Here is a 15,045-nt window from a genome sequence, read left to right as displayed (position 1 = left end):
ATCGGTAAATAAAAAATAAATAGTGAACTAGGATTGAAAAGTTCCTTTATTATCGTGATGGTGTAGAAGGCCCACATCGGTAAAATTAGAACTCATTTGGCTCTAGATAAGAAGCATCCTTTATCGGTGGTTTGTTCTTGTTTGCCTGGATTTTAAGAATGCCATTGGGAAGGAGCATGCAATTTTACACTTCTACTTGGGGTTAGTCAGAGCTTTCCTGAAAATTTTGGGGTGGCGGGGTTATTGAGAGCTTTTATGAAAATTTTGGAGTCATGGAGTAGAAGACTCACATCGGTGAATAAAAATAAAGAGTGAAGTACGTAGGGTGGAAAAAATCTTATTGTCGTGATGGTGTAGAAAGCCCACATCGGTAAAATTAGAACTCATTTTTCTATAGATTTGCAGCGGTCTTTTACCTGCGGTTGGTTCTTGTTTGTGTGGATTTTCAGAATGTCATTGGGAAGGAGAATGATGATTCATTTAATTTTTCTTTTGCTTTTTCACACTATTTATCTTTTTTTTCTATTCTTTTGAATTTTAGTATATATAGGTTGGAAATTGTAATGAGCAGGCTCTACACTTCTACTTGGGCTTAATGAGAGATTTTCTAAAATTTTGGAATCATGGAGTAGATGGCCAACATCAGTGAATAAAAATAAAGAGTAAAGTAGGATTGAAAAGTTCATTTATTACTGTGATGGTGTAGAAGGCCCAAATCGGTAAAATTAGAACTCATTTGGCTATAGATATGAAGCATCCTCTACCGGTGGTTTGTTCTTATTTGCGTGGATTTTCATAATGTCATTGGGAAGGAGAATGCGGTTCTACACTTCTACTTGGGGTTGGTGAGAGTTTTTCTGAAAGTTTTGAGTCATGCAGTAATAGGCCCACATCGGTGAATAAAACATAAATAGTGAACTAGTATTGAAAAGTTCATTTATTATCGTGATGGTGTAGAAAACCCACATTGGTAAAATTAGAACTTATTTGGCTATAGATATGAAGCATCCTTTGTCGGTGGTTTGTTCTAGTTTGCGTGGATTTTCAAAATGCCATTAGGAAGGAGCATGCGATTCTACACTTCTACTTGTGGTTAGTGAGAGTTTTTCTAAAAAATTTGGGGTGGCGGGGTCATTGAGAGCTTTTCTGAAAATTTTGGAGTAATGTAGTAGAAGACCCACATCGGTGAATAAAAATAAAGAGTGAAGTACGTAGGATGGAAAAATTATTATTATTGTATTGGTGTAGAAAGCCCACATAGGTAAAATTATAACTCATTTGTCTATAGATTTGAAGCTTCTTTTACCGAGGGTTGGTTCTTGTTTGTGTGGATTTTCATAATGTCATAAGGAAGGACAATGATGATTCATTTGATTTTTCTTTTGCTTTTTCAGATTATTTATCTTTTTTTTCTTTCTATTCTTTTGAATTTTAGTATATATAGGTTTGAAATTGTAATCAGCGGGTACTACACTTCTACTTGGGCTTAGTGAGTGTTTTTCTAAAATTTTTTAGTCATGGAGTAGAAGACCCACATCGGTGAATAAAAATCTATATATATATGTAAAGCTCACTTGAGCTTTTGCATTAAACTCATTAGCAAAATGTATTAAATGCATTAAACCATATAATTCTCAAATTAAAACTAAAAAAATTATTGTCAATATTAAAAATTAATTTTGTTAAAAAAAACTGAAATTTTCTTTAGTTTCGCATTTGACAAATATTGAAAATTAAAATTAGTTAATAATAAAATAATATTTTTAATAAATAATGTAGATAAATAGTTTTAAAATTAAAAAGCGCCGCTAAAATGAATTTAAAGTTAACTATAACATATATGTGCATTATTGAAAAATATCTAATAATAATTTGGTCTATGATATATTAGTAAAAATTACTTATCCATGAGAGGGTTGTTCTCATGAATCATTTGCTATTAATAATATTCATCTTTTGTTGTAAAAAAAAATTACTTAAGGAAGCATAATAGAGAAAAATAATAATGGTCAAAGTTGAATAAATGTTCGTTGTGATAGTTATATCCATTTAATGTGATCGTAGAACCTCGAGAGATTATAAGTCTCTTGGCTATCGGCTTTGAGAAAACATTCGGAAACCAAATAAGTTAAATAAATTTAAATTCGCTTGATAATATTTTAAGCTATTTATGTTATCACTTATCATAATTCTAAAATTTAAAATTAATTTTATTCTTCTTGATCTTGACAAGTCACAACAAATGACTTTCTTGGTAAAAATTAGTTGGATTGGGCGAGCCCCCCACACCCTAGAGGAACTTGCCCAGGGACGAACAAGACCTAAAAGAGAGGAACTCGCTAGGGGCGAGAGAAAGGACTTAGGAGATTAGGGACCCCCTTAGGGCAAGCGCCAGGGGCGGTTGATGTATGTAAGGGAGTTGGGCCGAGTGAGGTACGATCCAACACGCCCCATTAGTGGCAAAGTTAGGGTTTCATGTAACCTTTATAAAAGGGGACTTTATGATCATTGCAAAGGATCATTCGGCATTTATTCTAAAGGATTAGGCTATTACTAGACTCATGCTTTACTAGGGTTTGAGGCTTATACCATTCTTGAGTGTTCATTTCCAGAACAAAAGTATAAAAAATGATATTAAAATTTATTTCATGACACTAGCACTTAACATTCTTTTATGTAATTTAAATATTTCAAATTAACTTCATAATTTTTCATAAATTTTTTTATTTCTAAAAATCATTTCTATGCTAATAATTAAATATCAATAGTAAAATTTGAGTAATATTAATTATTTATACAAAAAAATCTAATAATATTTATTGAAATGTCTTAACACAGTTTATTTACAATTATAATTAAAAAAAAATTATTTATTTAAACTATAATAATTTATATATAATGTTAAAAAATATTGTAAGTAAACTCATGCAACGCACATGTATAATATCTAGTAAAGAGTAAAGCTGGATTAAAAAGTTCATTTATTATTGTGATGGTGTAGAAGGCCCACATCGGTAAAATTAAAACTCTTTTGGCAATAGATATGAAGCATCCTTTGTTGGTGGTTACTCCTTGTTTCGTGGATTTTTAGAATCCCATTGGGGAACGAGAATGAGGTTCTACACTTCTACTTTGGGTTAGAGAGAGTTTTTCTACACACAACGAATGAGGTGCACGAAAATTGAAAGGGAAAGCAATTGTTGAAGCGAATGCAAATGAACAGTACAAAGCTTGAACTCGTGGAATCATGGTGTAGAAGATCCACATCGGTGAATAAAAAGACAAAGTGAAATATGATTGAAAAGTTCATTTTTTACCATGATGGTGTAGAAGGCCCACATCGGTAAAATTAGAACTCATTTGGCTTTAGATTTGAAGCATCTTTTACAGGTGAATGGTTCTTGTTTGCATGGATTTTCATAATGTCATTGGGAAAGAGAATATGGTTCTACACTTCTACTTGGGGTTAGTGAGAGTTTTTCTGAAAGTTTTGAGTCATGCAGTAATAGGCCCACATCGGTGAATAAAAAATAAATAGTGAACTAGGATTGAAAAGTTCCTTTATTATCGTGATGGTGTACAAGGCCCACATCGGTAAAATTAGAGCTCATTTGACTATAGATATGAATCATCCTTTATTGGTGGTTTGTTCTTGTTTGCGTGGATTTTTGGAATGCCATTGGGAAGAAGCATTCAATTTTACACTTCTACTTGGAATTAGTGAGAGCTTCCCTGAAAATTTTGGAGTCATGGAGTAGAAGGCCCACATCGATGAAAAAAAAATAAAGAGTGAAGTAGGATTGAAAAGTTCCTTTATTATCGTGTTGGATTAGAAGGCCCACATCGATAAAATTAATACTCCTTTGGCTATAGATATGAAGCATCATTTATTGGTGGTTAGTTTTGTTTGTGTGGATTTTCAGAATACCAATGGGGAAGGAAAATATGGTTCCACACTCCTACTTGGAGATAGTGAGAGTTTTGCTGAAAACTATGAATGAGTTAAACCAAAAATGAAAAGGAAATGCAAAGGTTGAGTTGAATACAGATGAACAATGAAAAGCTTATAGTGGTGGAGTCATGGAGAAGGGTCACATCGGTGAATAAAAATAAATAGTGATATAGAATTGCAAATTTCGTTTATTATCGCGATGGTATAGAAGACCCACATCGGTAAGATTAAAACTCATTTAGCTATATATATGAAACATCCTTTGTTGGTGGTTAGTTCTTGTTTCGTGGATTTTAGTAATCCCTTTGGGGAGGGATAATGAGTGTCTACACTTCTACTTTGGGTTAGAGAGAGTTTTTCTGGAAATTTTGGGGTGGCAGGGTTATTTAGAGCTTTTCTGAAAATTTTAGAGTAATGGAGTATAAGACCCACATCGGTGAATAAAAATAAAGAGTGAAGTACGTAGGATTGAAAAACTATTATTGTCGTGATGGTGTATAAAGCACACATCGGTAAAATTAGAACTCATTTCTTTATAGATTTGCAGCGATTTTTTACCTCTGGTTGGTTCTTGTTTGTGTGGATTCCGATTTTCAGAATTGCGAAGGAGAATGATGATTCATTTAATTTTTCTTTTGCTTTTTCACACTATTTATATATTTTTTTTCTATTCTTTTGAATTTTAGTATGTATAGGTTGGAAATTGTAATGAGCAGGCTCTACACTTCGACTTGGGCTTAATGGGAGTTTTTCTATAATTTTGGAGTCATGGAGTAGAAGGCCCACATCGATAAATAAAAATAAAGAGTGGGGTAGGATTGAAAAGTTTATTTATTATTGTGATTGTGTAGAAGGCGCACATCGGTAAAATTAGAACTCATTTGGCTATAGATATGAAGCATCCTTTGCTGGTGGTTTGTTCTTATTTGCGTGGATTTTCATTATGTCATTGGGAAGGAGCATGAAATTTTACACTTCTACTTGGGGTTAGTGGGAGCTTTCCTGAAATTTTTGGAGTCATGGAGTAGAAAGCCCACATCGGTGAATAAAAATAAAGAGTGAAGTAGGATTGAAAAGTTCCTTTACGTTTGTTTAGAAGACCCACATCGATAAAATTAAAACTCCTTTGGCTATAGATATAAAGCATCCTTTATTGGTGGTTAGTTTTTGTTTGTGTGGATATTCAGAATACCATTGGGGAAGGAAAACGTGGTTCCACACTCCTACTTGGAGATAGTGAGAGTTTTGCTGAAAACTATGAATGATGTGAATGAAAAATGAAAGGGAAAAGCAAAGGTTGAGTTGAATACGGATGAACAGTGAAAATCTTGAAATGGTGGAGTCATGGAGTAGAAGGCTCACATCCGCGAATAAAAATAAATAGTGAAATAGGATTGAAAAGTCCCTTTATTATCGCGATGATGTAGAAGACCCACATCAGTAAGATTAAAACTCCTTTGGCTATAGATATGAAGCATCCTTTGTTTTGTGGTTAAATCTTGTTTCGTGGATTTTTATAATCTCATTTAGGAAGGAGAATGAAGTTCTACAATTCTACTTTGGGTTAGAGAGAGTTTTTCTACCAACTACGAATGAGGTGCACAAAAATGGAAGGGGAAAGCAATGGTTGATGCGATTGCAGATAAACAGTGCAAACCTTGAACTGGTTGAATCATGGAGTAGAAGACTCACATCGGTGAATAAAAATAAAAAGTGAAATAGGATTGAAAAGTTCCTTTATTACCATGATGGTGTAGAAGACCCACATCGGTAAAATTAGAACTCATTTGGTTATAGATATGAAGCATATGAAGCATCCTTTAACCGGTGAATGATTCTTGTTTGCATGGATTTTCATAATGTCATTGGGAAGGAGAATGCGGTTCTACACTTCTACTTTGGGTTGGTTAGATTTTTTCTGAAATTTTTGAGTCATGCGGTCGGCCCATATCAGTGAATAAAAAATAATTAGTGTACTAGGATTGAAAAGTTCCTTTATTATTGTGATGGTGTAGAAGGACCACATCGGTAAAATCATAACTCATTTTGCTATAGATATGAGTATCTTTTGTCGTGGTTTGTTCTTGTTTGCGTGGATTTTCAGAATGCCATTGGGAAGGAGCATACGATTCTACACTTCTACTTGGGGTTAGTGAGAGTTTTTATGAAAATTTTGGGGTGGGGGGGTTATTGAGAGATTTTCTTAAAATTTGGGAGTCATGGAGTATAAGACCCACATCGGTGAATAAAAATAAAGAGTGAAATATGTAGGATTGAAAAATTCTTATTATCGTAATGGTGTAGAAAGCCCACATCGGTAAAATTAGAACTCATTTGTCTATAGATTTGAAGCTTCCTTTACCGGTGCTTGGTTCTTGTTTGCGTGGATTTTCAAAATGTCATTGGGAAGGAGAATGATGATTCATTTGATTTTGCTTTTGCTTTTTCACATTATTTATCTTTTTTTCTTTTTCTATTCTTCTGAATTTTAGAATATATAGTTTGGAAATTGTAACTAGCCAACTCTACACTTCTACTTGGGCTTAGTGAGAGTTTTTCTAAAATTTTGGAGTCATGGAGTAGAAGACCCACCTCGGCGAATAAAAATAAAGAGTAAAGTAGGGTTGAAAAGTTCATTTATTATTGTGATGGTGTAGAAGGCCCACATCAGTAAAATTAGAACTCATTTGGCTATAGATATATAACATCCTTTGCCGGAAGTTTGTTCTTATTTGCGTGGATTTTCAGAATGTCATTGTGAAGGAGCATGCAATTTTACACTTCTATTTGTGGTTAGTGAGAGCTTTTCTGAAAAAATTTGAGTCATGAAGTAGAAGGCTCACATCGGTGAAAAAAAATAAAGAGTGAAGTAGGATTGAGAAGTTCATTTATTATCGTGTTTTTTTAGAAGGACCACATCGATAAAATTAAAACTCATTTGGCTACAGATATGAAGCATCCTTTATTGGTGGTTAGTTTTTTTTTATTTTTTGTGGATTTTGAGAATACCATTGGGAAGGAAAATGTGGTTCCACACTCCTACTTGGAGATAGTGAGAGTTTTGCTGAAAACTATGAATGAGGTGAACGAAAAATGAAAGGGAAAAGCAAAGGTTGAGTTGAATACGGATGAACAGTGAAAAGCTTGAAGTTATGGAGTCATGGAGCAGAAGGCTCATATTGGTGAATAAAAGTAAATAGTGAAATATGATTGAAAAGTTCATTTATTATCGCGATGGTGTAGAAGACCCACATCGGTAAGATTAAAACTCCTTTGGCTATAGATATGAAGCATCCTTTGTTGGTGGTTAGTTCTCGTGTCGTGGATTTTCAGAATCCCATTGGAGAAGGAGAATGAGGTTCTACACTTCTACTTTGGGTTAGAGAGAGTTTTTGTGCAAACTACGAATGAGGTGCACGAAAATGGAAGGGGAAAGCAATGGTTGAAGCGAATGCAGATGAACAGTGCAAAGCTTGAACTGGTTGAAACGTGGAGTAGAAGACCCACATCGGTGAATAAAAATAAAATGTGAAATAGGATTGAAAAGTTCCTTTATTACCTTGATGGTGTAGAAGGCCCACATCTCTAAAATTTGAACGCATCTGACTATAGATTTGAAGCATCATTTACCGGTGAATGGTTCTTGTTTGCATGGATTTTCATAATGTCTTTGGGTATGAGAAAGCGGTTCTACACTTCTACTTGGGTGGTGAGAGTTTTTCTGAAAGTTGTGTCATGCAGTAATAGGCCCACATCGGTGAATAAAAAATAAATAGTGAACTAGGATTGAAAAGTTAATTTATTATCGTGATGGTGTAGAAGGACCACATCGGTAAAATTATAACTCATTAGGCTATACATATGAAGCATCCTTTGTCGGTGGTTTGTTCTTGTTTGCGTGGATTTTCAGAATGCCATTGGGATGGAGCATGCGATTCTACACTTCTACTTGGGGTTAGTGAAAGTTTTTATGAAATTTTTGGGGTGGCGGGGTTATTGAGAGTTTTTCTGAAAATTTTGGAGTCATGGAGTAGAAGACCCACATCGGTGAATAAAAATAAAGAGTGAAGTACGTAGGATTGAAAGATTTTTATTATCGTGATGGTGTAGAAAACCCACATCGGTAAAATTAGAACTCATTTGTCTATAGATTTGAAGCGTCTTTTACCGGTGGTTGGTTCTTGTTTGCGTGGATTTTCAGAATGTCATTGGGAAGGAGAATGATGATTCATTTAATTTTTTTTCTTTTGCTTTTTCACATTATTTATCTTTTTTTATATTCTTTTGAATTTTAGTATATATAGGTTTGAAATTGTAATGAGCAGGCTCTACACTTCTACTTGGGCTTAGTGAGAGTTTTTCTAAAATTTTGGAGTCATGAAGTAGAAGATCCACATCGGTGAATAAAAATAAAGTGTAAAGTAGGATTGAAAAGTTCATTTATTATTGTGATGGTGTAGAAGGCATACATCGGTAAAATTAGAATTTATTTGGCTATAGATATGAAGCATCCTTTGCCGGCGGTTTGTTCTTATTTGCGTGGATTTTCAGAATGTCTTTGAAAATGAGTATGCAATTCTACACTTCTACTTGTGGTTAGTGAGAGCTTTTCTGAAAATTTTGGGGTCATGGAGTAGAAGTCCCACATCGGTGAATAAAAGTAAAGAGTGAAGTAGGATTGAAAAAGTTCATTTATTATCGTGTTGGTTTAGAAGGCCCACATCGATAAAATTAGAATTCATTTGGCTATAGATATGAAGCACCCTTTGTCAATAGCTAGTTCTTGTTTGCGTGGATTTTCTGAATGCCATTGGGGAAGGAGAATGTGGTTCTACACTTAGCTTCTACTTGGGACTATAGTTACAGTTTTTCTGAAAATATTTGGGTGGTGGGGGCTCCCAGAGATCTTAAAGTTTACAGCGATGTTGTATAGGGCGAAAAAAAAAATTGGCGAAACTCTTGAAAACATTACTTAACAAGCATAGCACCTATTCTTTGAAGAAAAATATGGGGTGGTTATCAGTATAATTAGTGTATTCGAAAGTTTCGTATCCGTAACCTTAAGCATTTGTCTAAATTTTATTTGATCCACCTAGAATGAGGTTAAATTATCCTTGTGGATAGTTTAAACAACCCAACAAAAAATGATCACATTGGACATATTAAAAAGAAAACCATTTCGAAACAAAGAAAGATAATATTATAAGGTGAACCATATTAAAAAAAAAAGATAATTTGTATAACTTACGCATTGAATATATTATATATATTATAAGTTATAAGGTGAACCATTTTAAAAATAATCACCTTAAAAGAAAAAAAAAATGATCGATGACTCATCCGATGAAACTATCCACCCAATAAGAATACTATCATATTGTGTGCATATCTTCCTGGTAACAATTACTATGTATTTCTACAAGGGATGAGACTATTCATTCGTACGTAGAAGAAAGACTAGATAACCTTTTTCTTTTAATTTCCAGTACTATCTCATCTAGTATGGTGTGTTTCTTCTCTATAGTTCTAACAAAGAAGCAAAACTCAGACTATATATACAGTAATTCATACCCCACTTTATTCAGAAACCGATTTCAATTTCACTTCAACAAAAGTTTGGATTACATCCACTTTATTCTTCAGAAACCGCAACAAAAGTTTGGATTACATCCACTTTATTCTTCTGTTCATACACTCACTCATGAAGGTAAAAACAACAACAATTAACAACAAAACAAAACCATGCAGAACCAGATAAAATCACCCACTACCCTCACAGAAATTCATAAATTTGTCTATATCCCAGACCCAGACCCAGAGGATGATTCTCCGGGCAGAAAACTCCTGGTTCTCTTTGGCACAAACTTCCTCGCCCAGACATGCTTTCCATTGATTGTGAATTTGGCTTTTGTAGACCCTCTCAGAATCATGTCAATGGTGCAAATCTTCTTAAAAACAATGCGAGCAAATAGAGACTGTTCATTTGGCTGCACTTCCTGCATAAACAAAGCCTCAATGCAATCACCATAAGCCATTGTGAAAAACTCTCTCACCTCCCATTCCTGCACGCGGTACCCCTTTGAGAATGTCACGAACAGAGTCCTGTCATCTGCTGGAACCGCCACTTCATTGCTCTGATTCCTCTGAACCGCCACCATCTCAGCAACAGCACCGCCACCACCACCAAGATTTCCAACCCTCCTAGTAGATGGCCCAATTGTCCCAAACCAGAATTTGTTGTTAGAATTCCATGCCTGCGTCTGCACCAGCACCTTGTGCGCCTCCGCCATCCTGTCCGCCGCGTTCCGCATCATGGCTTGCTCCATGATGTCAGAGACCGCTCTCATGCAGATATCATTCACCATTATGGCCACCCCGTGAGTCGCGGCACCGCGATTCTCATAAAAGAATCGGAGAGTGATTTCCTTCTCCGTCAGGCTCTGGAGAAGGTTAATCTCATTGCCATTCCCAATGGCATTGCCATCAAGAAACAGTGGTATGTTCGGAGTGTCCTTGATGACACTCAGACATAGCACCGTCTCATCGGCAACTTCATTGATCAGAAGGTTGGGCAAAGAGTGAACCTTTTTCACCACATTGCGGAAGCCAACTCTCTCAAGCCAGAGCCACATGCCGAGGACTTGCATGGACTGTTGTGGATCACGAAAAAGGTTCATGACCATGATGGCGTAGACATCCCTGTCAATTTTGTGGAACAGAATGAACTTCTCCTGAGAGACAGTGAAAGCATCCATCAGGATCTAACAGAGGATTTTTGTGTTGATGATGGATGGATATGAGTGATGGTGAAACCACATATATATATAGGGAGGGAGTAGGGGGTTTTGGTGTGAAGAAATGCAAAGGTTCAATGAACACATATGAGGAATCACAAAAAGACATGCCCAGTGAGGGGATTATGGCAAACACTACTTGCGGATTTCAGGTTTTAAGAGTTGCATTTACTCTTAGAGAGTAAAAAACTGATGAATCTGTAAAGAAACAAGGGACAAATACTTGTTTTGACTTTATATGAATGCATGCGTAGTAGTAAGAGAATACAAAGTGGGAGGGTTTAATATTAATTTTTTAAATCATAAAATTAAATGACAAGTTATATACAACTTATAAGGATGATGGACACAAGTTCAAATTAAAAAAATCATTTATTCGAATAGATATCTACAGTTTTCTAAATGGATAAAGACAGTCAAAGATATGAGTAAAAGTCTTTATCCATGGTCTTAAAGTCATTAATTTAAATAAGCAGAAATTAAGCTAGTTGCCTGCTAAATTTATCTATCTTAATACGCATATTAATTATCTACTAAATTCATTGAACCATAATTTATTTCATTAAAAATAGTATTTATTTCAAAATTTGAATATTAAATAATTATATGATAAAATAATTACTAATAGTTAACAACTTGACAAAAAGTATGAATAATATACAGACACATCTATATATAATTATATATATAAAAAATTATTTAATGAAGGAAAAAAATTAACCAACTATAATTACTTGAGTAGAACAAATTTAAATGCATTAATTATATTTAATATGAGTATGTAAAGTACTTATTGAATTATTGAATATCAAAATTACTTCAACTTTGAGTATTATCCATAACATGAAGAAAAAATATTTCAAAAATATCAAATAATACATAAAATATATTATAATATAAAAATAAAATATTTAACATTTTAATAAATTAAAATTAAATATATTTATGAATCATTTATCTTAATTAATAAGTGTATTTACTTCTTAAATATATTGGTCAACTATTAGTTGGTTAATATTAGTCAACTATTAGTATAATATACAACTATTTACTTTTTAAATATATTAGACAACTTTTACCTCAATTTAAAAAAATTAAATATACTAATAATATTTAATATGAGTAACTAAATTATTAAATATCAAAATTACTTCAACTTTTTTTGACAGCAAAATTACAAATGAGGGGAAAGAAAAATGAAAGGGGAAAGCAATGGTTGAGGTGAATGCGGATGAACGGTGAAAAGCTTGAAATGGTGGAGTCATGGAGTAGAAGGCCCACATCGGTGAATAAAAATAAAGAGTGAAATATGATTGAAAAGTTCCATTCTTATCGCGATGGTGTAGAAGGCCCACACCGGTAAAATTAAAACTCCTTTGGCTATAGATATGAAGCATCTTTTGCTGGTGGTTAGTTATTGTTTGCGTGGATTTTCATAATCTCATTGGGGAAGGAGAATGTGGTTCTACACTTCTACTTGGGGTGAGTGAGAGTTTTTAGAAAACTACGAATGAGGTGAACGACAAATGAAAGGGGAAAGCCATGGTTGAGATGAATACGGATGAACGGTGAAAAGCTTGAAGTGGTGGAGTCATGGAGTAGAAGGCCCACATCAGTGAATAAAAATAAAGAGTGAAATAGGATTGAAAAGTTCCATTATTATCATGATAGTGTGGAACTCCCACATCGGTGTCCCTGAAACTTAGCTCAAGTGGTAAGAGCTAGGGGACATAAGGGTTTGGGAGGGTAAATGGTGAAGGGTTCAGGGTTCGAACCCTGATGAGAACAAATTTACTAACATTACTAACAACTAACATTTGTCTATCAAAAAAAAAACTCCCACATCGGTAAAATTAAAACTCCTTTGGCTATAGATATGATGCATCCTTTGTTGGTGGTTTGTTATTGTTTGTGTGGATTTTCAAAATGTCATTCGGGAAGTAGATTGCGGTTCTACGCTTCTACTTAGGGTTAGTGAGAGTATTTCCATTAACTACGAATGAGGTTAACGAAAAATGAAAGGGGGAAGAAATGGTTAAGGTGAATGCGGATGACGGTGAAAAGCTTGAAGTGGTGGAGTCATGGAGTAGAAGACCCACATTGGTGAATAAAAATAAAGAATGAAATAAGATTGAAAAGTTTCATTATTATCATGATGGTGTGGAACTCCCACATCAGTAAAATTAAAACTCCTTTGGCTATAGATATGAAACATATTTTATTGGTTGTTGGTTCTTGATTGTGTGGATTTTCATAATGCCATTGGAGAAAGAGATTGCGGTTCTACACTTCTACTTGGGGTTAGTGAGAGTTTTTCCAAAAACTACGAATGAGGTGAAAGAAAAATTAAAGGGGAAAGCAATGGTAGAGGTGAATGCGGATGAACAGTGCAAACCTTGAAGTGGTGGAGTCATGGTGTAGAAGGCCCACATCGGTGAATAAAAATAAAGAGTGAATTAGAATTGAAAAGTTCCATTATTATCGCGATGGTGTAGAAGGCCCACATTGGTAAAATTAGAACTCCTTTGGTTATAGATATGAGGCATCTTTTGCTGGTGGTAAGTTATTGTTTGCGTGGGTTTGAAGAATCTCATTGGGGAACAAGAATGTGGTTCTACACATCTACTTGGGGTTAGTGAGAGTTTTCAGAAAACTACGAATGAGGTGAACGACAAATGAAAGGGGAAAGCCATGGTTGAGGTGAATGCGGATGAACGGTGAAATACTTGAAGTGGTGGAGTCATCGAGTAGAAGGCCCACATCGGTGAATAAAAATAAAGAGTGAAATAGAATTGAAAAGTTCCAATAATATCGTGATAGTGTGGAACTCCCACATCGGTGTCCCTGAAGGTTAGCTTAAGTGGAAAGAGCTAGAGGACATAAGGGTTTGAGAGGGTAAAGGGTGAAGGGTCCAGGGTTCGAACCCTGATGAGGACTAATTTACTAACATTACTAACAACTAACATTTGCCTATCAAAAAAAAAACTCCCACATCGGTAAAATTAAAACTCCTATAGATATGAAGCATCCTTTGTTGGTGGTTGGTTCTTGTTTGTGTGGATTTTCAAAATGTCATTGGGGAAGTAGATTGCGGTTCTACACTTCTACTTAGGGTTAGTGAGAGTATTTCCATTAACTACGAATGAGGTTAACGAAAAATGAAAGGGGGAATAAATGATTAAGGTGAATGCGGATGACGATGAAAAGCTTGAAGTGGTGGAGTCATGGAGTAGAAGACCCACATCAGTGAATAAAAATAAGGACTGAAATAAGATTGAAAAGTTTTATTATTATCATGATGGTGTGGAACTCCCACATCAGTAAAATTAAAACTCCTTTGGCTATAGATATGAAATATTTTTTACTGGTTGTTAGTTCTTGTTTGTGTGGATTTTTAGAATGCCATTGGAGAAAGAGATTGTGGTTCTACACTTCTACTTGGAGTTAGTGAGAGTTTTTCCAAAAACTACGAATGAGGTGAACGAAAAATGAAAGGGGAAAGAAATGGTTGAGGTGAATGCGGATGAACAGTGCAAACCTTGAAGTGGTGAAGTCATGGTGTAAAAGGCCCTCATCGGTGAATAAAAATAAAGAGTGAAATAGAATTGAAAAATTCCACTATTATCGTGATGGTGTAGAAGGCCCACACCGGTAAAATTAGAACTCCTTTGGCTATAGATATGAAGCATCTTTTGCTGGTGGTAAGTTATTGTTTGCGTGAGTTTTCAGAATCTCATTGGGGAAGAAGAATGTGGTTCTACACTTCTACTTTGGATTAGTGAGAGTTTTCAGAAAACTACGAATGAGGTGAACGACAAATGAAAGGGGAAAGCCATGGTTGAGGTGAATGCGGATGAACGGTGAAAAGCTTGAAGTGGTGGAGTCATGGAGTAGAAGGCCCACATCGGTGAATAAAAATAATGAGTGAAATAGGATTGAAAAATTCCATTATTATCGTGATAGTGTGGAACTCCCACATCGATGTCCCTGAAGGTTAGCTCAAGTGGTAAGAGCTAGGGGACATAAGGGTTTGGGAGGGTAAAGGGTGAAGGGTCCAGGGTTCGAACCCTAATGAGGACTAATTTACTAACAACTAACATTTGCCTATAAAAAAAAACTCCCACGTCGGTAAAATTAAAACTCCTTTGGCTATAGATATGAAGCATCCTTTGTTGGTGGTTGGTTCTTGTTTGTGTGGATTTTCAAAATGTCATTGGGAAGTAGATTGCGGTTCTACACTTCTACTTAGTGTTAGTGAGAGTATTTTCATTAACTACGAATGAGGTTAACGAAAAATGA

At 34.9% G+C, this 15,045-nt stretch overlaps 1 protein-coding gene across 1 annotated transcript; it reads right to left on the bottom strand.

The window, feature by feature from the left end:
* Positions 1-9,531: 9,531 nt before the first annotated feature.
* Positions 9,532-10,738, bottom strand: LOC130715347 (uncharacterized). The gene has a single exon (XM_057565433.1). The coding sequence runs from the start codon at positions 10,705-10,707 to the stop codon at positions 9,748-9,750; it is 960 nt and encodes a 319-aa protein (XP_057421416.1). The 5' UTR covers positions 10,708-10,738; the 3' UTR covers positions 9,532-9,747.
* Between the last annotated feature and the right edge of the window lie 4,307 nt (positions 10,739-15,045).

This window comes from Lotus japonicus, chromosome 4, assembly GCF_012489685.1.
Source record: "Lotus japonicus ecotype B-129 chromosome 4, LjGifu_v1.2".
NCBI lineage: Eukaryota > Viridiplantae > Streptophyta > Magnoliopsida > Fabales > Fabaceae > Lotus > Lotus japonicus.
Note: the sequence above shows the minus strand (reverse complement) of the source record. Positions and strands in the feature narration are given on the sequence as shown.

Excerpts from the sequence above, each read along its gene's own strand:
- LOC130715347 (XM_057565433.1), bottom strand. The coding sequence starts at position 10,707 with ATGGATGCTTTCACTGTCTCTCAGGAGAAGTTCATTCTGTTCCACAAA.